We start from the raw sequence: 25,562 nt of genomic DNA on the forward strand, positions 1-25,562 counted from the left end.
GAAATTCAGCTTGTTATAGTTATTACTTTTTACTGCAGGTTCAGAGCCTGGTCTGAATTTTTGTTGCTCAGCCTTCTCCTGGCACCTGAGTGGGAGCCACAACTCCGAGAGCTGTTTCCCTGGTAACGCTCCTAGCCCGTGTCCCTCCCCAACCTTTCTCTTCTCGCGAGAAGAGATAGTCCCGTCCTTCCGGTAACTGAAGCCCCGCAAGCCAGTCGCCTTCACGGTAGCGCGGGGCTTCGCGCATGTGCAGTGGAGAGTGGCGCGAGCCAGCCGCTTCCGGCCAAAGAACACGGTGCGTTTTCGGGGTCATCTTTGTGCTTCCTGGACGCAGAGTCCGCGCGGGCTGTGGGAGTTCCGCGCCTGCAGAGTTGCGGAGGGTTCAGCCAAGGGGAATGTGGCCAGACCTCCCACTGCCTGTAATGGAAGGGAGGAAAGAAGGAATAGGAGTTGCTAAAGTTTGTACTGGGACAGCCAGGGAGGGAAACTCTCCCCAGACTCGGGGTAGGGTTGCGGGAAGGCTACTGCTCTCTGTGGGATACGATTCCATATAGCTGGAACAGTTCTTAAACTTGTTTGCAAGAGATGAGGCTTAGCAGAACAAAGGAAATACAAATTCAAGTGGGAACCCAAACTGCACACTCTCCCCACTCACCCTTATCCCTTTCCCACCATAAGTACTTGCCCTTATAAAATTTAAATTCTTATACTATATCAGCAGCACAAATGGAGATCTCTGGCGTACAGAGTTGTTTAAGATCATAGTTAATGGCTTCTGCACGAGGACATAGGAGGAGAGTAATGCTTAAATGTTACTAGGAATATTTTCTCCCCAAAGCTGAGTATTTTGAGGTTTTTTTTTATAGCCCTTGGCATAGTCCTTGTGACATATTACAAAAACACAATACAGCATTATTGCAAACAACCTCTAACCCTTAAATCTCAAACTAAGGTATTTTTATTTATTACCAGTTCTCTGCTGATTACAGTGTGGTGCCAATGAAATTATAACTTAGGGTTTCCTTTTCATATTCTAATATTAAAATGTAAAAAAAACTTGAAAAGACTTTTTAAAAATGAGGGAAAGTATATGCAATTTTTAGTTAGTTTTAGTGGACATAAGTTTGATAAATGGAGAAGTGGGGTTGTTTTGTTTTGTTTTGTTTTGTTTTTTACTAATTTTTGTGCTTTTTGTTTTTGAGTAGATGCAAGGGGAGTCACACCCTAGTGCTTCCCTTATTGACAGAACCATCAAGATGAGAAAAGAAACAGAAGCTAGGAAAGTGGTTTTAGCCTGGGGACTCCTAAATGTATCTATGGCTGGAATGATATATACTGAAATGTAAGTTAATTAGCCAAAAAAAAAAATTAAAATTTGAGAAACCAGTGGTTGGTTCCACAGGTTGTATGTTTGTTTTGATCTTTGGTGTTTGGTTGTTTTTTGCTTGTTCATTTGTTTGTTTTAAGATATTGAAAAGCCTTTCTAATATTTTCAGGACTGGAAAATTGATTAGTTCATATTATAATGTGACATACTGGCCCCTCTGGTATATTGGTAAGTAATTAATTTTCACTGTGATTTAGAGTTACTACCAATGAAAAACTGTTCAAGTTTAATTCAGCTTAGTTTTCATTTCTTCATTCAACAAATATCTGAGTGCTTGCTATGTTCCCCAAACTGGGAATACAGCAGGAAGGGACATGGTCTCTGCCCCTCATGGAAGCAATATTCTAGTAGAAGAGACAATCAAATTAATAAACAGTACAATTCCAGATAATCATGAGTTCTGTGAAGTGAAGAAAAGTAAAGTTTGAGGGTGATAAGATTTATAATTGTTACTGTCCCTGAAATGCCTTTCCTCCTTTTCTACATTTTCACCTTTCAGGACCAAGGAGATTTCTACTCCATTGATTCCCCACCTCAGTTTCCTCGGTCTTCTTTTCTGTCTGCTCTTCAGTAGTTCGTGGGTATAAAGGGTCCTATGGCCATTAAAGTAAATTCCAAAGTGTAATACACACATTAATCTAAAGTCTGTGATAGACAGGTGGTGTGGCAGGTAGATGAGCAAGAGTTCTGGAATCTGCATACCTGAGTTAGAATCATGGCTTCAATAACTAGCTGTGTGCGCTTGCAAAAGTCACGTGACTTTTTTACAACTGTTGATCTTTAAAATGAAGGAGAACATGTTTATTGTAAAAAATTGTAAGGATTAGTGCTATGATTGGTTTTGTTTACCCCCTTTAAATTTCCCACCTCCCTTAGAGAAAGTAATAAATTGTTCTCTTCCAGAACTTGCCCTTGCATCTCTCTTCAGCCTAAATGCCTTATTTGATTTTTGGAGGTATTTCAAATATACTGTGGCACCAACAAGTCTGGTTGTTAGCCCTGGACAGCAAACACTTTTAGGGTTGAAAACAGCTGGTAAGTGTTTTATATCTTTTGCAAAGGCAGGAAAAAGGTTGGCAATAAATCTTTCTCGATTTAATTTTCCCTTTTCATACACTCAGCTAGAAGGGACTCCTAAGGCCATCTGGTTGAACTAAATTAAACAGGTCTACAATAAATTGTCTTAAGACCAATGATTATCATTCCTGTTTATATAAATTGAATGGAACTGACATTCACCACCTCATGAAAGTTTGTTCCATAGACTGATTACTGTTAAAACTAAGTGAATAACTTTTGCTGCATTGAAGCCACTTTCTTATTTTGAACTCTATGGAAATGGTAAACAACTAATTTGTATCCTTTGGTAATAAAACTGTATATAATTTAGCAACCAAATCACTCTATTACTTGCCCATTTCCTGAAGGAAAAGAGTCAGTTCACTAAATCTGTTTTTATAGAAATGCTGTTTATATGTACACTTGTTTGTTCCTTCTAGTTGTACAGACTACTCCTCCACGTGATCTGGCAGCAACCCAAATCCCTCCCTCTCCACCTTCTTCAATTCAAGGTCAGAGTGTGTTAAGTTACAGCCCATCTCGCTCACCCAGTACCAGCCCCAAGTTCACCACCAGCTGTATAACTGGATACAGCCCTCAGCTGCAGGGGCTGTCATCAGGTGGCAGTGGTTCCTATAGCCCTGGAGTGACCTACTCACCTGTCAATGGTTATAATAAGGTAATGACTCTTTTCTCTCAGCCAGTCACATAACTATTTTAGAATTGGGAGTTTTGAATTGAAAATCATCTAGTGAGTGGAAACTCCTCTTTTATCAATGCAGCATCCCAGGAACTGTGGTAAATTGATTTGCCCAAAGCACCTATTTAAGAGCTGAAAATGGAACCCAGATTTCCTGACAATAGTTAGAAGTTCTTTATACCACATCTTAAAATGAAAGAAAAGATTTGGATTTTGCAAAGATAATGAACTGAGGCGGACCATTTAGGATCTTTCTGCAGGGTCTTTAAAACAAGTTGAAACAGTGGTAATTTTTACTTTAGTTTCCTTTATTCATGTTTTCCCTCTTTCTTTGTTTCTTTATGTGAAATTTTTATATATCCTTATAGAAGTTTAATGCTTTTCATCATGTTGAAGTATCTTCTAAGCTAAGAACTGAGATTGTCATGTTTTTGACTCTTGAGTATAGACACTCTCAGTGGAATGATTGGAAACCTTTATTCCGTCTCCCATGGTAACGTGGGCTTTTGTTCTGATTTTTAGGCTTCATAGAAGCAAAATTGACAAATTTGAAATTGTGACTCCTGCCTGAAGCATAAGACTATAAAAGAGGCATTAAAGGGGGGATGAGCATATTTTCAGATGTTCTCACTGGTTGGATTAATACCTCTTATAGGTACTAATTAAATGAGGAATGTCTGGAAATGAAACACAGTGAAACACACTTGTGTACCCTTGCCCTTTTACATAATATTTCATTGTAATGAAATTCCATACTACTGACTACCCAATGATAGTTTTGCAAGTAATAGAATTTAGAAAATTTTCTACAAGTATTATGAGAAAATATTATGAGGATAATTTATAACCCATAGATAAATTAAGGTTTTTAAAATAGTTTGTTTTCATGGGAAAAGTACCATTTGATCATTATAGAATGTTAGGAAACTAGACGAAAAATCACTCATCATCCTAGCACCCAAACATAATTTCTGTTTAATGGCTACTTAGTACTCATCTAGTGGATATACCCTGGTTTATCCTTGAATATTTAAGTTATTTTTATTTCTAAAGAACTATTATTAATCTGTACTAGTTAGCTCTTTCCACAAAGTTTACAACATTGCTTAATTATCTTTTTTCTACTAGATTGTAAGTGCCCTTAGTACAAGACTTTGTGTTTTTATTCATCTTTGTTTCCTTAGTACAGTGTATGGAATATAGATGGTAGAAAAATGTCTATTGAACCAAAGTAATACCTTAGAAAAGTTAATGAAATGAGTATTTATTTTTCTGGGGAAAAATGCTAAAATTGACTAAGTAGTAGAAAACCTAATTATAAATCAAGAAAATTTTAATACTATTAATCAAATACATTCACAGACCACATTAGGGCCCTGAAGTTTTACTATTGAGTTCTTTTAAATTTTCAAGAAGCAATTATTTTTCAAACCTTTGATTATGGAAATTTTCAAACATGCCTAAAAATGAAGGGACCAGTACAATGAACTCCTGTGTATCTATTTCCCATCTGCAGCAGTTATCAACATTTTGCTATTACATGAACAGATCACTCTGACCCTATAAAACATGTTAGAAGTGTAACTCTAGGGTCAGAAAACTGGAAAGAAGTCCTGGTGTGATCTTGAGCAAGTTACCTAATCTCTTATATCTTATATATAAAATTAATACAATAATATTTATCTCACTGAGAGAATGAAATAAGATGATGAATATTAAGTGTAAAATATTATGCCTGTTGAGGAAAAATAAACCAGTAATGAAACAGTAGCCCAAATACTGTCATAATATATATAAGGATTTAATATGTTAATTGAAATAAAAGAAAAATCAATTTGGAAGAGGATTAGCATTTTTATTTTCAAACAGCATTAAACAGTTGGAAGATTTGTTAACCCTTAATTTATTACAAACTAATATAAATTGATCATGAAACCCCAATAGAAAACCCATAGTTTATCAATACAAAAAAAAAAAAAAAAAAAAAGAAACCCGAATAGAAAAAATACTGGAGTAGCCAGGTAATAAATTAGTACCAGCAACCAGCTGTTTTAAAATGTTATAAGGAAACACAAATTAAGTGTGCATTTTTTAAATTCTTGCATATCATATAAACATTTTTAAATAGTAATGCTGATGGACACATCCAAAATAGGTACTCCTATCTATTAACTTAGTATAACATTTTCATTTAATAGAATGGGAATATGTATTTAAAATGTCCATATATTTTGATCAAATCATTTCAGTTCTAGGAATCTCCTAAAGGAAGTCATCAGAAATTGAGCAAAGATTTATGTACGGAGATGTTAATCATAACATTATTTACAGTTAACCAAAAATTGTAGACAATCTGAATGTCTAGAATATGAGACTGTAAAATAAACAATGGTATATTTGTACAATGAAATGTTATACAGCCAGTAAGAGTAATATTTATAAAGGAGTTTTAGAGAAAAATGCTTGTTAACTTTAAAAAAACAATATAAAGCTAAAGGATGTTATCTCAATTATATAAAAACAAAAATATATTGACATATATGTACATGTAAAGATTTGAAAATACACAAAATGTGGAAAAGGATTATAGTATCTCTAGGTGGTAAAGTTATAAGTATTCCTTATTTTCTTCATGCTTTCCATTTTTAGAAATAAGCTTAAGTTACTTCTTTGAAAAATAGACTTTGTTTTTTAGAAAAGTTTTAGGTTTACAACAGAATTAAGAGGAATGGAAAGAGGTTTTCTGTATACCCCTGGCTCCCCGCCACAAGAATAGCCTCCCCCACTATCAACATATTCTTGCTCCAGAGTGGTACTAAACAGATAAGCCTACATTGACGCATCATTATCACCCCAAGTTCATAGTTTACATTAGTGTTCACTCTTGGTGGTGTACATTCTATGGGTTTGGACAAACATAATGACATGTATCCACCGTTTGATACCATTCAGAGTAATTTCACTGCCCTGAAAGTCCTTTGTGCTCCACCTGTTCATCTTCCCCTGACCCCAAGCTCAACCCCTGGCAACTTTTTTCCAGAATCATACAGTATGTAGCCTTTTCAGGTTGGCTTCTTTCACTTAGTAATATGCATTTAAGATTCTTCCATGTCTGTTCATGGCCTAATAGCTCATTTCCTTTAGTGCTGAATAATATTCCATTGTCCAGATCTACCACAGTTTATCCATTGACCTACTGAGGGACATCTTGGTTGCTTCCAAGTTTTGGCAATTATGAATAAAGCTGCTTATAAACATCTGTGTGCAGGGTTTTGTATGGACATAAATTTTCAACTTTGGAGAGTAAATATAAGGAGCAAGATTGCTGGATGGTATGGTAAGAGTATGCTTAGTTTTGTAGGAAACAGCCAAACTGTCTTCTGAAGTGGCTGTGCTATTTAACATTCCCCCCAGCAGTGAATCAGAGTTGCTGTTACTCCACATCCTCGCCAGTATTTGGTGGTGTCAGTGTTGTGGATTTCGGCAATTCTAATTGGTGTGCTACTTTTTGAAAATCAAAAACCAAAACAAAAATCAATTTCAATTAAAGCAAAATAAAATAAAGTTCTTTTATTTTGTATAGTTGTCCAGCTATAGTCCCTCTCCTTCTTCATACCCTACCACTGTGGGACCAGTGGAGAGCAGTGGATTGAGATCTCGCTACCGTTCTTCACCCACCGTCTACAACTCCCCTACTGACAAAGAAGACTACATGACAGACCTGCGAACACTGGATACGTTTCTTAGAAGTGAAGAAGAGAAACAGCATAGAGTTAAGCTGGGTACATATATATATACATTATATTTAGATCTAATGTACATATTTTTGGTGTCACTTTGTTATCCTTGACGTATTATTTTTATTACTTTGATACCTGTACATAAAATGTTTAGGTCTTTTACTAATACACCTTGTGTAGCTTAGGAAAGAAAAATATCTTGTTTTAATATATGCAGTAAGAATTAAGTTGACCAAAATTTAAGGAGTAAAATATAGCTGAACTAACAGAAATCTTGAACCTTTCATCCCCGTTACAATTGAAAGCTTTTTCATATAAGTTATAATTTCTGTTTAAAAGTTGAAGTTGTAAAATATTTTCGAAGTGATGCATAGCAAAGTTTGTTGAAGTGATAGTTGTCTCCCTTCAAGGAGTCTTTGGAAAGGCTGGTGTGGCAGGGAAGGGTGGAGAGAGCGTGAATTTACTCCAGTAGTGCTGCCGTCTTCCAGAACATTTTTTAACTTGCCTTTAGTTTACCTTGGGAAACGATGTTAGCAAATCTTAATCTGTTTGGGGTGGATTTGATTATTACAAAGTCAATTATTTGAAACCAAATTAGGTTATTGAACCGAGTAATGATTTTTCCCCCTCAGGAACTTTCACAAAAAGCACATTAGGTGCTAAAGCATGGCCACAATGAGGAAGCCAGTTATTGGACCATGGCTCTTTGTGTCACTTGAAATCTTTGTATTGATTTTTAATTTAATTTTGCCTGAAAGTGCCAGAAATGTCAAAGAAACAAATCAATATTACCTTGTTATTTGTTGATACATGCTTTTTCTTCTTTTTAAAATTTGACGTATTTCAAGGATACCGAAAATTACGGAGTAGGATACAAAGAACCCTATGTAACCTTTATGTTATCTTTGTCATATCCAGATTATTTTCTGACTTCCATTTTTATTTCCCCTTTGATCTAGAGGAGTCATTTTAAAATATTGTTTGAAAGTGTTATTGGTGATTGGTGTTGCTTTTAATTTCCAAACATGTGAAATGAAAGGCTTTGTTATCTTTTTTTTCCCTAAGTGAATTGTACTATGGCTAGAGATTCTGATCTGTACACTATTAATTTTTTAATATTTTTTGAGACTTGCATTTAAGCCTGTTATATATGACCACTTTTTAATTAATGGTTCTTGGTGTTCTGAAGAGAATGCATGGTCCCTAAATATTGGGCTCCATATTTGAGTCAAGCTTCTTGATGGTGTTCTTAAATTCTTTACCTGCTTGATCTGTTAGTTACTAGGAAAGTGTGTTAAAGGCTCCCATTGATTGTTTCTCATTAAATATCTCCTCGTAATACTGTCAAATATACATGAGATTTTGTTAAGTGCATGTAAATTCAGAATTGTTAATATCCTTCTGGTCAGTTATTCCTCTTACCTTTATCTCTTAGGTTTTTTGCCTTCAAGTCTGTTTTGTCTGACATTAACACAACTGTACTAATTTTCTTTTGGTTAGTGTTTGCCTTGTATATCTATGTCCATCTGTATGCTTTTAACCCTTCTGTGCCCATAGGCTTTAGGTAAGTATTTTGTACAAATTAATTTGTAAATAATCAATAGTTACTTGTGGGGAACTAGTTTGAGGCTATAAACATCCTGTTCCTCGTCAAATTTTGACTTAATAGATTTAACATCCTTTCTGGATTCTTTTCAAAATTAATTATCACTGTATTGGTTGTCATAGTGTATTTCTAATACCATCATTCCTTCTTTATCCCTCTTATATTTTCTAAACTTAGTGGGGGGTAGGATTTTACTATCTTAACCATTTTTAAGTATATAATTCAGTGGTATTAAGTACATTCACATTGCTGTGCAGCCACATTTAACATTTATTTGTTGTCATTCTACTGTAAGAGCTTTTTCTTCTCTCCAATTAGGTCATTTATTTTGATAGTTAGATTGTCTCAGATTTGGCTAGTGTGATCGTCTGGCTTCTGTGTTCTTTTGACAAGATGCATCATTCTTTGAGCACTTTTTTTTTTTTTTTCCTTCCCCACAAGATATTCCAGGCTCCTCTTGTATTTTCCTCAGCTAACCAGCTCTGGAGTCAGCTTGTTTCTCCAAAGGGTTATGATTTGCTTTTAGTGAAGAATGGCATTTAGAAAATTAATGCCTGGGCACTGAATATGCCTTGGTTAATGCAGGTCTGCTGAGCAAACAGCTAGGGAATGCATATGTAAATGTATATACACACACACACCTACCTTTATATATTTCTACAACCATCCACCTGTATATATATTAAAAACCAGGAGTTCATATGATACCAGTCCAGCTATTCAGGGTTTATTCTAGTCTCCTCCCTTTCTATATTTGATACCCCTTTCTCCAATAGTGAGCAACCAGGCACTCACATTTCCTTTCTCACACACACACTTTTTTGCTGAGTGGCCACTTCATCACTAAATATTTCACATGCATCTCTTAAGAACAAGGACATTTTCCTTTCTAACTGCAATATGATTATCGTACTTAAATTGTTATTATCCTTCATATTCACATACCCTCCAGTTGACCCAATAATGACCTTTGTAGCTTTTTTCTTTTACTAGTGCAGTATCCAGCCAAGTGTCATATTACATTTAGTTGCCATACTTCTTTTGTCTTCTTTAATCTAGAACATTTGTGAGTTTTTGTTTGCTTTTTGTCTTTTATGACATTTGCATTTTGAAGATACAAGGCTAGTTTTGCAGATTTGTATTTGTGTGATCTCATTAGAATCAGGGTATTTTTGTTCCGGGTTTTTTTGAGGGGCTAGAATACAATTTAGGTGGCGGTGTGTTCCTTTCCATGTATCACATCAGGAGACATATGTATCATTTTCTCCCTTTATTGGTAAAGTTAAATTGGATCACTTGGTCAAAGTGATGGCCTGATTTCTTTGTAGTAGCTTTTCCCTTTTGTAATTAATAAGTAATCTGTAGTATGATACTTTGAGACTTGTGATTATCCTGTTTCCCCCAGTAGTCTTTCACCTGATGTGTTTAGCATCCATTGATGATCCTCTCCTAAATTAGTTAACACAGTGGTGGTTGCAAAATGGAGAATGTCTAATACTTTCATTTCGTCTACATTTGGTAGTTTAGTGTTCCCCTGTAAAGAAGAACTTTGTTTTACCCCTCAGCCCACAGTTTGTTTTAGCCAGTTTGGACTGATGGTTCTTTGTTTAGCAGTATCTAAACTCCTGGTTACCTAACTCATTGAGTTTTTTAATTTGTCAATTTTTTTTTCGGTTTTCAAAGTTTTATTTGGTTTTCTTTCAAGTATGCCTGATTTATTCTAGAGAATCTTGTTTTGTTCTTATGTTTTGAATTCTTTTTCCTATCTTAACCACTTTAAACATACTTTTTAGAAGTCTGTCCTGTAATTCAGTTATCTAAAACTCTTGGAGATTATGTACTAAGATTTTTATCTTGCTGACTCATTTGCTTGGAGACACATTTCCTGTGATTGGTGTATTTTTTGTTTGTTTTTCGTAAGCTCATCTTCAGTAGAGTTTTATCTGTGCTTTGTCTGTCCTGGGCAGTCTAGGTGGAAGCCTTGTTTCCTCCTGGCAGTTTTGTATTTGCCTCTATCAGGTGCCTAAGGAATGTCATTGAGCTTCAACTAACATAAGTAATTTCTGGTCTTAGAGTTTCCTGGACCTCACAGGTAGCGTAAATGTGCACTCTAAACCCATGTGAACATGGATCTATAAATCTAAATCTCTGGGGATTTTTTTCTTTAAACAGCCTAAGACAGACAAGCTTCCTTGTTATCTCCTGGTGTCAGTGGGCAGATGTTTTTTTCTAACTCACTGAGAATGCGGCACTTTGAGGTTCCTGGCTCTATGCCAAGTGAAGGGAATAGAGATAGGAAGACAGTCTCAAGCCAACTCTGCCTCTCCTGGGCCTGCATCCACATTTCCCGTTCCCAGGCACTGAAATCCAAGCTGTTAGGTTTCCCAAAGCCTACAGAATTCTCCCAAGCAACCACAGCATTGCACACAGGCCACTGGCCGCTCTGATTTTCAGTTCCCTCTTCGTTTTTTGCCACTGACTATTCCTCTCACTTTTTTGCAAGCTCCATCATTATTCATTTAAATTATATGTTTTAATTTGATAAACAATTATATATATATATATAGTGGGAGATGTTTCAGGTTACCTGGTTTGTTAATTTTGTCAGAATTCCACATCTCTGTGTGCTTTGATTCTTGGGTCTTTGGGGTTCTGTAGCTACAAGTTTTGTGCTATTTTGGTGGTGGTGATCATTACAGAAAGGCCTTATTTTGTCACTTCTTGCTATATAGATTTTCCTTGGACTTCGGCTGATGTACAACAAATATTAAAACTTATTTCTATCATCTATGTAAACTTCTTTTATCATCTAAAGCCAGTCTTCCTTGAAATTTTTCTTGTTTTAATTTTTCTCAGCTTGATTATCATTTTTAAAGTTAATAGTCAAAATAATTAATCAAAATAGAATAAACTTTGTGCTCTATTATGACCATGTCACTTACCTTCCTTTTCTGTTCCCTATTTATTGAATCATTTGTGCTTGTTTAAAACTTCTTAACATTAATTCATTCCTGTAAGTCAATTTTGCCAAAAGTCCTACTTGAAAATTGTTTACACCAAGTGTGATACTTCTTTACTATACGTAATTATTATTATTATTTTTTACTAGCATGAAACATACTTTAACCAGCGCTACTAGCACATGACAGGCAAACTTTCAAGGTTTTGATGCTGTGACTTGTAATGCTGCCATATATCCCTTTCATGGTTTCTCATCCTTTGTGCCTATAAACATCACAAGAAAAGCAACTTTATTATTTTATAGTGATTTATTTTAAAATTTCTCCTAGGCTAAAAAATTAGTTTCTATTTGTGATTTTTGTGTGTGGGTATGAAATATCAATTGATATTTTTTATTTCAGTTAAAGTACGAAAACATAAGCTCTTCATAAGTATCATATACTTGTCATTGAAAATTTGCTGTTTATTCAGGTACTGTGCTAGATGCTAGGGAAAAAAATTACTCCCAGCCCTCAAGGAGCTCAGATTCAATTTGGAAAAAGAGACAAACTATAACTTTAAAGTGGGAAAAGTATTCTGGTAGTTGCCGCTATAGGATTAAGTCCCTAAGTGTAACTATTTACATTTCCTAAAAGTAAGTTTATAAATTTAGAAGTGTAATCAGCAGATGGTCTCTTTTAGTACAACACAAGAATTACTACAGGCAATAAATGGAGCACAGCGTACGTAGCACAGGGAAGAGTGAGTTTAGCTGCCAGCCAAAAAGACTAGTTTATTAATAGGAGGCTGTAGTTATCCCATTCAGAAAGAGCTTCTAAAAATTCAAGCTAGAACTGCTTAGCCTGTTTATTTCCTGAAGAAATTTGTCTTTTGTTTCTAGCTAAATCATTTGAATGAAACAAGCTTAATTTTACAACAAAAATAAACACAACCAGTTAGAGATTATGGCTCTTAAATTGATGCTGCTCAGAAAGCATTCTTTTTAATTTTTAGCACAAGCAGTCCGTGTTCTCTAAAGAAAAGATAATATTGGAGTGGAGCGGGAAGGCTTTGTCTTCCCTGATTGCCATTGTCTAGGTTCCTAGACACCCAGCGTTCATGTACCAGCTCCAGGTATCAAAATTCCTACAACTCACTGATATTCTTTAAATTAATCATTGTAGGGAGCCCAGATTCTACTTCACCTTCTGCCAGCCCTACTTTCTGGAACTACAGTCGTTCTGTGGGGGATTATGCACAAACTTTAAAGAAGTTTCAGTATCAGCTTGCCTGTAGGTCGCAGGCCCCATGTGCTAACAAAGATGAAGCCGATCTCAGTTCTAAACAAGCTGCAGAGGAGGTAAATGGAAAATAAAAATGACTTCTATTTCTGCAACTTTTTTTTGTAACCACTTTTACTGATTAGAAACATAAATCTGGCACACATTAAACAATGGAAAGGCTCCTATCTAACTTTGTGTACCTAAAACTGAATTTTATTGCATGTTTTACTCTTTATGACATTGACATGAGTGTCCTGCCTAAAACATTTTTCTTCATTCATTTATAAAAAGATTATCTCAAGTATCTGTACTTAACATACACAAGACTCTTGCTCTTAAAATACATTTGAATTAGAACATTTGACAGTCTGTAACTTTATCAGTTTAATACCTACTATAAGATTTTAATTTTGTTCTTAAAAACAAGAATATTCTTTGAACATACCAATGTAAGGAATTTTAAAAATATGTATGTGCATGAATAGCAACTAACTGGGTAATACAAATTACCACATAGTAATTAGATCAATATTGATGTTTGTGAAGTTTTTTCCAAAGTATTCCGAATATTTTTGAGGGTGGAAGAAGGAATAACTGATAGCTGGCAAGATTTTTCCTCACTGATTGTTCATTTTAAACATATTTTTAATAGGTTTGGGCAAGAGTGACTATGAATAGACAACTTCTTGATCATATGGATTCATGGACAGCTAAGTTCAGAAATGTAAGTTCTGACATTACTCTTTGGACAATATTAGTGCCTCTTAATATACGAAATATGTTATTAGAATATCAATTAGAAAATTAGAGGTGTTAATTATTAGTTAAAATATCAGAACTAGTTATTATTTAAAAGTGTAATAACAGTGGTATATATATCAAGATAAATATGACATGTACCTTACGGTGTCTGTCTTCATGGGAGTTTTCTCACCTCCATATTTTTAGCAAGTCCACGTATTTTGAGTGGATAAAGGAACAATGTATTTAGTTATTAAGATTTTCCCTTTCCCAACCTGTCAACTTTACTTTTCAAAGAGCTTTGCTGTCAGAGCCTGTTATGTGTCTAGAAATGTGAGGGAGACAAAAGCAAGGTGCTTACCCTGAGAAAACTTCCAAGTTAGAGAAGGTAACATACACTTGAAATTATTTCAGAATATATCAATTTCTTCAATTTTTCTAGAGAACCCTCTAATCTTTGGCCTGGAGGTTGGCAAGGCCAGCTCTCGATATACGGAGTGAGTGAGTTCCCTTGGTTCAACCCTGCCTCTTCCCTTCTCTGTGGTGCCCTGAGTCCCAGGTTCCAGGGGGCAGATCGGCCCCTCCTCCACTGCAGGGAGCTCCGTTTGGATGCTGTGGTGGCTGCCGCTTTCACTGTTTGATCCTTCAGCACTCACCCATCACTCTACGTTTTATAGGAATATATTGAAATCACTTGTACTCCTTTTGTATTCTTCTCCTGTAATTTAAATAGGATATCAAGAGGGAGTGATGGTAATAGCAGCCTGCTTTCTCAAACCAGAAACCTGGTTGGCTTTCTGGGAATGAGGCCTAGATCTCTCTCCTGGACCCTGTAGATAATTTTATTGCAGCCTAAGAGTGGCTAACAAGTAGGACACATTTAATAAATGTTGGAAGAATGACCGAGTGAAATGATGTCCTAGAACGGTACTTCCTTTTTACACTTGCAGACTTATCTAAAAATACTATTATATTTAAAATATGAAGTCTTGGTCAGGAGTATTAGCTTAGAAGGAATACAAGCACAATCCCTTATCTGAATTCCTTAGGCCACAGTGTTCTGAAATTTAGAGTTTTTTAGATTTTTTTTAAAGCATTTACTATATATTTTGTAATATACTAGCAGAGTCTAGTTAGTACTCAGTAATCAACCACATTAATATTTCGAAGCAAATGAATAGTCTCACTAAGTAGGATAAAGTCTAAAATAGCTTCATAGCCATTCAGTTCAGGTCTTGCCAGTATATTAAATTTCTTGCTAAATGGATTATAGAAGACTTCCCATTTTCAGAGGGTTTTTTTAATTCAAAAGATTTTATAAGTAATTATATAGACTTATATTTCATCTGAAGCTTTTTTCACCCTTCTATTTTGTGGTTAAACAGAAGCGTGGAACCAGAAATGGTGGTTGAAGTTGCTGTGAACACACAGACAAAACACACAACACACAAACCAGTTGGGGTGTTTCCTTGGACAGTCTTCACATCCCAGAATTAGTTTGATATTAGCCATGCAAAGTGGCATTTGAAATGTCTAGTCCTGAAGCAATATTATAATAGTCACAAACTATTGGAAATATAATAAATATGTTTTCCACATGGTTAGGGAATTTGGTGAATCTGTTAAAAGTTGATCAGTTATGTTAGTTTTTAAAACTATTTTACTAATCACAAGCCAGTATAAATACTACATGTATAAATGTGTAAATAATTACCCTGGAGATGTAAACTGAAGATGATCCTTTTAGCTAAGTATAATATTCGTAGAAAGAAGAATTTAAGAAAAACTTAACATGTAACTGAAAGTTTTACATCTTCTTCAGAAAAAAACAGGCATGTGATTAAAGGATATAACTTAGTTAACTGACACCCCGATAGCATATTTGCTTAACTCTCTAGACTTCAGCTAGCTACTACTTCCATTCTCTTCTACTACACTCTGTTAATATTTCAAGTATAAGACAGTAAAAAAGTTTCATGAAAATAGAGATATGCTTTAGAATTGGGTGTGTGAAATCTTGACTTCATTTCTTCCTAGTGGATCAATGAGACAATATTAGTGCCGCTTGTACAAGAGATTGAGTCTGTCAGCACACAGATGAGGCGAATGGGTTGTCCAGAGCTTCAAATAGGAGGTATGTGAAAATAGAGCCCAGCATTTGAATTCCTTCAATCTGCCAAGTGGAGAATTTCTTCTTGTAATGGGCTATTTAACAACATCCTCTGTTATCTTGAGGTAAAGGAAAAAAAACTAAATGTCTACCTTATAGCTTTTTAAAAATATGTAACCATTTTATTGAGACACATACAGTTCACCTATGTAAAGTCTATAATTGAAAGGTTTAAGTTATGCAGCCATCACCACAATCAAGTTTAGACTATTTCATCACCCAAAAAAGAAACCCTGCATACCTGTTTCCTACCACCACCCATTCCCCAGGCCTAGGCAACTACCAGTCTGCTTTCTGTCTCTATAGTTAGGCCTGTTCTGCTGTATATTTCATCTAAATGGCATCATACAATATGTTGTCCTTTGAGACTGGCTTCTCTCACTTAGCATAATGTTTTCAAGGTTCACCCACGTTGTAGCATTTATCAGTATTTCATTTCTTTTTATTGCCAAATAATATCCCATTTTTTGGATCTATATTTTGTTTACCTGTTAATCAGTTTATTGACATTTGGGTTGTTTTCACTCTTTTGGCTATTATTAATTATACGAGCAGTTGTGTACAAGTGTTTGTGTGAATATATATTATAATTTCTCTTGGGTATTACCTAGGAGTGGAATTGCTGAGCCATATGATAACTCCATGTTTAACTTTTGAGGAATTGCCAGACTGTTTTCTAAAGCAGTTGCACCATTTTACATTCCCACCTGCAGTGTGTGAGGGTTCCAGCTTCTTACAACCTTGCCAATATTGTTATTATCTATCTTTTTGATTATAGTTACCCTAGTGGACATGAAACGACATCTCTTTGTGGTTTTAGTTTACATTTCCCTGATGGCTAATGAAGTTGAGCATCTTTTCATGTATTTGGCTGTTCCTGTGTCTTCTTAGGAGAAATATCTTTTCAGATCCTTTACCCATTTTTTTCCCCTTTTACCCGTTTTGTGTGTGTGTGTGTGTGTAGGGGGAGGTAATTAGGTTTATTTATTTCTTTATTTTTAGAGGAGGTACTGGGGGTTGAACCCAGGACCTCATACATGCTAAGCATACACTCTACCACTTGAGCTAGACCCTCCCCCCCACCTTTTACCCATTTTTTAGTTGGGTTACTTGTCTTTTTATTATTGAGTTGTAGGTGTTCTTTATATATTCAAGATACAAGTCTTACTAGATATTATTTACAAAGTTGTACAAAGTATAAAAAATAGATTAAATACTAACTTAAAATCATCTATTTTCAACTTACTTGCTAAAAATAAAACTGTTAAGATTTTGTGAAATATAATTCACCTAAAATACATATGTGTTATAACTTATTTAGTGTTAAGTAATTAGGTTCCAAAATATATAAAGAATATTTTAGTCAACCAGCTCTTTCTAGAGAATAAATTTCTCTTTGAAATATTGCACATTAAATTTCCACTTTGGGTATCTTTTAATCAGTCTTTATTTTCTGGACTAAGAATAGAATTGTACATTGCTAAAGTATGTTTATTAAGTATCCAGATGTTTTATATGCAGTGTACACAACACTACAGATGCTAGTGCTCCAGTTTATGGATCAGGCTACTAAGACTTAGACAGGTTAAGTAACTTACCCAGTGACAAAGAGCAGTGATTTGAGGCCAGAGCTCTCTGACTGCAAAGTCAGAATGGTTACTCCAGGGCTTGGTAATGTTATTTGAACCTATGCTTATCCATTTTGAGCTTTCTTTATAAGTCATAAAAATATGTATCTTTCGCAACATTTTAGCAGTGTGATGTGCTTTTAAAAAAGAACAACACTTTTATCACTACAAAAGCAATATGTATGGGTTCATTGTGAAAAATTTAGAAAGTACAGAAATACACAGAGGACATTACCCATGATTTCTGCTTCCAGAAATAACCACAATCAGTCAATTTTAAGTCACAATCAATTATTCTTTTTTGGAGAAAAATACTATGATACTAGCTATATATATCAATTGTAAGTTATACCATTATTTAAGGATATTAATGTGAAAATGTATATTTAGGAATTGAGGAAATAGGGTACATGGTACATGTATATGTATATATTTTTAATTAAACTGTGATCATACTACTTTGTTACATGCTTTTTCCCTCCATTTTTTCTATTTTGTTAAATATTCTTCAGTACTATTTTTATGGTTAGACTTTCTTTTTTATATATGTAATATATTTAACTGACCAATTTTATTATCTAAGATTTAGAAACTTTAACCTTTAGTGTTATTAATAGTGCTGTGAGTAAACGTCTTTTTACCTAAAACTTTGTGTGCATTTATGATTATTTCTTTAGGATAATTTCTTAGAAGTGAAGTTGTTAGTTTAATAGGCATAAATATATTAAGGTTTTTAATGTACATAATCCTTCAAAAAGCTTATACCAGTTTATATTCTAGCAATCATGTCACATGTAAGAAAGCCTTTTTCCCAACATTGGGTATTACTAATAAGGTTGGACATTCTGAAAATTTCTGTTGGCTTATTAATTTCTTTGGATAATTGTCTTTCATGATACGATGAAAGAAATCAGTATTGTATAAAGTTTTCACTTGTCACTGGCATAATGGACAACTTTGAATTCAACCTGAGTTTGAGAGCTATCATGTATCTTTTTATGTATAACCCACAAAAATCTATTAATTGTTTAGAGATCTGCCAAAATGGACTTGACTGTTTTGGGAGTGTGTATGTGTATATGTGTGTGTGTGTATGTGTAAATCTGGCCAGTTTGCCAAAAATGATAAATTGTAGATAGAGTAGGTAATGCAGATTGTTAAGATAAGCTGTCATTGCTTTTGTTTATTCCTTCAACATCTGTTGAGGGAAGAACATTTGAAGTTTTTCAGAGATTCACATGAAGAATAATCTGTGTTCTGTGTGTTTTAATATTAACAGAGGCTAGTATTACTAGCTTGAAACAGGCTGCTCTGGTCAAAGCTCCACTCATTCCAACTCTGAATACAATCGTGCAGTATCTAGACCTCACACCAAATCAGGAATACTTGTTTGAAAGGATCAAAGGTAACTATTGATTTGAAGAGGGGAAAAAAATGAGAACTTTTTCACTACTCTGAGATTTTATAAATAAAGATAACAAGGAAGAAATTCTTTGAATAAAGTGTAAGTTTCACTAAGTATGATCTTATACTTTATAAATATATATTTAATTTTGGCTTCATTAGGCTTATACTTGAACAACTTTTGGGTTTTACATTTTATGTGCTTAAGAATTGTCAAAATAATGTAGTTACCCTTGAATACATTAATTATTCTATATAGGAAAACCTAAATATGAGCTAAATGGGCTCACATGAATATTCCACTCATTTTCTATCTTAAACTACCAAAAATAGGTATCACAGTGACATTCTTCATAATTTCAGCATGCCAATCCTTATTTCTTTCAGTTTTTATAATTCTTGTTTAATATGTTATTTCTTTATATTTCTGTTATATTCTGATTATTTGGGAGGGAATACGATCTTCTGAGAAGACTGACTTGGGAATCAGGAGATTTAGCCTCCCTGATACTCCCACATACTCTTTATGCCTTCCTACTTTTATTTGAATAAACTCTGTAAAATGTTCTCATCACTGAAACAAGTTTTAGAAATGGTATTTCACTCTTTAGATTTATCATAAATCTTACTTTGAAGATTACTCTTTACTCTTAATTTGAAGATTCTCTACTCTTCTAGGTTTGGGCTGTGGTTCAGGAGTAAGCATTTATCATTACATTTTAAAGGACTTTTTATATAAGGAGAATTCAAACATACTTAAAACTAGACACAACAGTATGCACAAACCTCTTGTACGTAACACCCAGTCTCATAAAATGTATTGTTACTGTTCTTCGTGTTGTTTGTTTAAATTGGGATTAAAATGTTATCACATGTTGTGATTGGTTAATATATTTAAGTTTCTTTTAAGCTGTAGGTTTCCCATCCATCCTTTTTTTTTTTTTCTTTGCAACTTATTTGTTGAAAAAACTGGTTTGTCCTGTAGAGTTTCCCATGGTGTGGATTTTGCTGAATGCATCCCCATGGTGTATTTTTAAATGATCCTCTATCCTGTGTATTTCCTGTAAATTCAGGTTGCAGTTTTTGGCAAGACTGCCTCATAGACAGCAAAATATTTATATATCCAGAAAAAGTATATGTTTGTGCACGTATATACAAAGTATATATGCATATAAAGTTTTATATATCAAATTGTACAAGTTTTAAAAATACAACGAACACTATATGGCCTTCTAGATTGAACACTTAGCAACATTTTGCCATATTTGATTCTCTTTCTCCTCATATGTACACATACCTTTTTTTTGCTCTATCATTGCACACATCATTGCTTTTCAGCACGCGAGTTCCTAAAGTAACACTTCCCTACATAACCGTAACACAATTATGAGACCTTCTGAATTAATAATATTTCTATATAGTATCATCTGATACATAGTTTATATTCAAATTTCCCTATTTTCCAAAGAATGTTATACACCCTTCTTATTCCTAACCAACATAGAGTTGACATTCACACATTATATTGTGTTGTTTTATCCTTTTTTCGGTCTCTTTGTCTAGAACAGTTCTGCCACCTTTTTTCCCCCACATGACATTGGCTTTTTTTTTTTTTTAACATTTTTTTATTGAGTTATAGTCATTTTACAATGTTGTGTCAAATTGACATTGGCTTTTTTAAGAATCCAAAATAGTAATCTTGTCTCACATTTTGGATTTATCTGATTCTTTTTTCATGGTGCTATTTAAATTAGTCTTTTATATCTTTTATTTTTTTGTGCACATGTTTTGATCAGGTTTTTAAGATGATATGCTTTCCGTATTGTAACCCCTTAGCCTTTTTTTCTTCTCTTTTGTATATTCTTAGCTTTTTTAATTTCACCTTTCTTGCTACAGAACTTTCTCAAGGAGGCTGTATGAGCTCATTTCGATGGAATAGAGGTGGAGACTTCAAAGGCCGCAAGTGGGATACAGACTTGCCCACTGATTCTGCTGTAAGTCCCCAGTTTTATTTTGTTTTTTATGTTTAACATTTTTGGTATTAGGTTTATGTGTTTTTATTTTCCCATTACAAACAGAAGTATCAAAAACAATTTAGAGGAACTATATTCAGTACCTTGTAATAGCCTATTATGAAAAAGAATATGAAAAGAAATATATATATAAGTGAATCACCATGCTGTACACCAGAAACTAACACATCATTGTAAACCGAGTATACTTTAGTAAAGTTTTTTCAAAAAGAAAATAAATAAATAAAATAGATAAACAACAACGACCTAATGTATAGCACAGGGAACTATATTCAGTGTCTTATAACAATCTGTAATGGAAAAGAATCTGAAAAAGAATAAATAAATAAATATATATAAAACTGAAAAAGAAACAATTTAGAAACCAGTGTAGATATTAAAAAATTGAAATTGTGCCATCTTCTTAACCCAACCACTGTTAATATTTTGGTGTATTTTTTTCCCCTTTACTTAGATTGTGCTATTTTTTAATATTTTTGTCATAGCTATAATCATCTCATATAAAAAATTTTGTATCCTGCTTTTTTTCACTTTCCGGTGTTTAAGTATTTTCATTATTACACACTGTCATTTAACTTTTCTCCTATATTGAACTTAAAAGTTTAGGACATATGTAGTAGAGGCAGAAATTTCTGTTTTTCTTTTTCTTTTTCTTTTTTTTTTTTTTTCTTTTTTTTTAGGAATTTCTGTTTTTCTACCTTTAATAATATTGCAAGGAATAACATAAGGCATGCTTCTTTCTTCTTTGGGATTATGGCTTTAGAAAGATTGCTAGAATTAGATTTATGAGATCAAAGACTATAAAGATTTTGAGCATTTAAGAGTTTTTCAAAGTTATGTTTTTTTTTTATGACTTATGTGTGAAAATGAAGTTTTAAATTCTGATACTCAAGTTGAGAATTGAATGTATGTGTATTTTGTCTTGATTTTGCTGTTAATTAACTATGGGTGTGAATGATCCACTTAACAGAAAACTAGGAATATCTCTTTTTTCATTTTATAAATTTCACCTTACAAATATAACCACTTGAAAGCATTTTTGCTAATTCTTTCTTTAGGGAAAAATTTAAAAATCAGAGTCATTATAAACAGATGTTTTGAAAGTCCTACATACTTGATAGATTTTCATGCTGACTTTGAAAATTTGTTTCCTCATCTTCAGATCATCATGCATGTGTTTTGCACCTACCTTGATTCCAGATTGCCTCCACATCCTAAATACCCTGATGGAAAGACATTTACTTCTCAGCACTTTGTTCAGACACCAAATAAACCAGGTATAAAACTCTTGTGAAAGAATGAGTTGAGCTTTTCACATGAAATACATATAGTGATTTTGTTTTGTTTCTAATGTAGCATATTTCCTTTACAGATGTGACAAATGAGAATGTTTTTTGCATTTATCAGAGTGCTGTCAACCCTCCCCATTATGAGCTAATCTACCAGCGTCATGTCTACAATCTTCCAAAGGTACTTCTAAATGTAGAAGTTGCTATTACAGAATGTCATGGATGACTTGCTTTGATAATATTTTTAAAATTAGAGACTCTTATTTGTGGAATAGGTAAACTTTTTAAATTAGGGAAAATGTGTTACTTTTATATCTAATTTAGAAAAGCATGAAAAAAAGGAAGAAAAATCACTCATTATTCCATTATTTAGAGGAAGCTATTGTTAACATTTTGGTGTATTGGTTTTTGGTAAATTTCTTTTTGGTCTTTCTCTGTACTTTTTTATGGGGTGAAATCATATTATTCGTGTAGTTTCATATCCTTTTAAAAATTAACTGTGTAACAATTTTCCATGCTTTTAAAAGTCTTCATAATCACCTCTTGGCCTTTTGGCTAAGATCAAGTGTAGTATCTGTTCCTATCAGTTTAAGTCTTCATAAAAATACTTTTTAATGGGTATTTTTAAAACTTCATCATAAGATTGTAACATAATTTATTCAACCACTTCCATATATTTGGGCATTTTGAATGTTTCTTATCCTTCATTATCATAAGTACTGCTAAATTTTTATATTTATGCATATAGCTGTCTGCATTTTGGGTGATTTCTTTAGTCTGAAGTCCAAAAGTAGAAGTTTAGATTACGGAATATTTTCAAGGTTAATAAAATACATTATCAAATTACTTTATAAAAAAGATTATTGTACCAGTTTACACTTGTCCAGGTATTTTACTCTTGATTAAAAATATCCATTCTGTTGATGACCTTTGTAGTTATTTTTGTTGCCAGCATCTTTACTAAGAAATTATACATTTACTATATTTATATATTATGTTTTCCACTCCATCAGATACCCAGGAAAGACTTTTTTTAACTTTAATATTTCAACTTTGTAAATGTGATTATTTGGGGCCATTTAAGCTTCAATCATTCAATTGAAAATCTGTATTAGGAGCTATTTCAGACCAAATATTACATATAATAGTTTGATTTTAGTGCCAGCAAAATGCTGCCTTGTAGTCCCTTGTAGATAAAATTAATTTACATTTAACATGTTACTTACATAATGTATTTTGAAGTGTGATTAAAGGTTTTTTAATTCCAGCACTTTCGTTTATGCTGTTAATTTTTGCGATAGAGCATTTTTTGTGTGTAGAACATAGGGGCACCAACTTCAGAATAGCTCCCTTCCAGGCCTTCATAAATGCTGCTCCCAGTGTGTGGGAACTTCCCAATGTGTTTATTTCTACTCATCTTTCAGATCTCAAAGATCTTTCTCTCATGGAGACACTGCCTGCCTCACCAGTCAGGGTTTAATGCCTGTTTTCCCACGGCCCTCTATACCTTCTCCTCTCTCGTAACATTCATCACACTTTATTTTTAATTCTGAGTTTACTTTCTGCCTTTCCTACTAGACTTTGAGCTCCTCGATTGTATGGATCCTCTCTGTCTTACTCACCACAATATTCCTACTTCCTAGCTCAAAAGTAGAAACTTTGTTTAATGAATGGATGAAAGTCTGAGTATGTGGAATTCTGACTTAGTAGAGTGTAAATTGATAGGCTCCACATTTACCTGTCAGGCCGAGTCTTTGGTTTGGTTTAAATCTTGCTATCTTTTTTGTCTTTGTTGCAGGGCCGAAATAATATGTTTCATACATTGTTAATGTTCCTTTACATCATAAAGACCAAAGAGTCAGGAATGCTTGGGTAGGTATTTATGCTTTAAAAATACAAGTACTTAATTTATTTACTGTTTTTCTTCCTATGTTAAGATTCTGCAGAGTGCAGCATCACATACTGAAAAGAACTGTGGATTGAACAATAAGAGATACGGCTTGTAGTAGTAGCTCAGCTCTGCCATCTTGAGCAACTCCATTGGTTCCTAGAGACATCCATTTCCCTATTGATAAAAAGGCAGTTGGACCACATCATTGGCTTTACAGTTGTGTCCCCCAGAGGAACGACTGATACATCAACCTCTTGCCACTTTAAAATTTAAAAAAAAAAAAAAAAAAAAGCAGCCGGAGTCCTATTTTTATTCAAGCCATTCCATGTCAGCCACAGAGCCTTCTGCAAAATGTTTACACTTCTAGAGAGACTGAGTCAGCACCCAGTCCATAATATTGTTCACTGGAGTGGGGAAATGGTCAGTTGAAGTTGTTTACTTTTATTCTAAATACTTAGTAATGAAGCTCACATACTGTTAAAATAATTTCAAAACTGCTGTCTTTGTCATTTTGGTGATTTGAAATTTTAGTGCTTCAAATAATATTGAAAGTAAGTGGATCCCAGCTAATGCTGGGGAAGCTGGTAATACAAGGTCTGGGAGTCTGAAATCTGGGTTCTGGGTCCAGCTCTGCCCGCACTAAGTAACCTAAAGCTAAAATAACATAAAGGGAAGGACTGAGTAGGAAACATCAGGAGTCCGTTCCTGAAAGGATTTTAAAAGACATAAACAAATTTATTAACATTTATCAGCTTTTTTGATCATATTTTTTTAATGTAAGAAAGATTAAGTAGGAAACTCACTTTTGTCAGGTATCTAAGCTATGGTGCCTCTTTCTTTATTATTATTATAAAAATGATGCATGCTTAATATAGAAATGTTTAAACAATATTTAAATTTAAACAATACAGCAGTGTATAAACTAGAAATTGAAAGTTCCCCCTGATCAGCTCTCTCAATCCCACTCCCTCGAGGTGCCCAATGTGTTAACAGTTTCTGGTTTGTTTCCAGACTACTTTCTGAGAAAAGTTGATTTTGTTGCTATTTTTCATTTTGTTTAAAAATATGTTGTGCTCAAACATTTTTCTCTGTGACCTGCTTTTTAATCTTATGGCATATCTTGGATATTCTACTGTGTCAATAAATACAGATTTTTTCCCTCTGAATTTTCTAGCAGTATTTAGTTATAAATATGCATATATTAGAAAGGTAGAATATGCTATAAATATATTGTTTTGTAATTCTTAAGTGTTTCTGGAAGGCTGTTTTGAAGTGAAGAATGAATTTAGAAATGTATTAAATAAATAATGAATTTTGGGGTTTAATTGAAAATTTATCTTTTCCTCTAAAAATCCAAATTGATATTTGATGCATAAGTGATTTGTCATGATAGCATGAAGCTTGTGTTGAGTGCCATACATAGTTTGTTATATGCATAAAAACGTAAAATCTTTAAAAGTACTTAGTGGGGCAATAATTATTCAGAGGCCAAAAAATTGATATAATTTTAAAGTGCTTTTCTTCTCTGATAGATCAACTTACATGTGGAAAGTGAGATACTTTAGACTAAAACTAATACACGTTTTATTTATTTGGGATTTTTTTTTTAATCAAGGGAAAAAACTTTGAAATTATCTTTTAAAATTTGATTGATTAATCTTTTTAATACATTTTTGAATAATCAAATAGTT

At 33.7% G+C, this 25,562-nt stretch overlaps 1 protein-coding gene and 1 pseudogene across 8 annotated transcripts in view; both read left to right on the plus strand.

Moving 5' to 3' along the window:
- Nucleotides 1–25,562, plus strand: part of TMEM209 (transmembrane protein 209) — a 30,137-nt gene that overhangs the window by 1,780 nt on the left and 2,795 nt on the right. The window contains exons 2-16 of one of the 8 annotated variants that reach the window (XM_072964491.1): nt 39–295; nt 1,206–1,342; nt 1,497–1,555; nt 2,291–2,422; nt 2,887–3,125; nt 6,730–6,928; nt 12,617–12,792; nt 13,368–13,439; nt 15,494–15,590; nt 18,534–18,659; nt 20,555–20,652; nt 21,854–21,968; nt 22,064–22,161; nt 23,405–23,461; nt 23,779–23,852. In XM_072964491.1, coding sequence (XP_072820592.1) covers nt 1,206–1,342; nt 1,497–1,555; nt 2,291–2,422; nt 2,887–3,125; nt 6,730–6,928; nt 12,617–12,792; nt 13,368–13,439; nt 15,494–15,590; nt 18,534–18,659; nt 20,555–20,652; nt 21,854–21,968; nt 22,064–22,161; nt 23,405–23,461; nt 23,779–23,852 — 1,679 coding nt within the window. In that variant the 5' untranslated portion in view covers nt 39–295. The other 7 variants (XM_072964489.1, XM_072964490.1, XM_072964492.1 and 4 more) reach the window with 7 other exon arrangements.
- On the plus strand, nt 22,516–22,616 carry LOC116278820 (U2 spliceosomal RNA; annotated as a pseudogene).

This window comes from Vicugna pacos, chromosome 7, assembly GCF_048564905.1.
Source record: "Vicugna pacos chromosome 7, VicPac4, whole genome shotgun sequence".
Classification (NCBI taxonomy): domain Eukaryota; kingdom Metazoa; phylum Chordata; class Mammalia; order Artiodactyla; family Camelidae; genus Vicugna; species Vicugna pacos.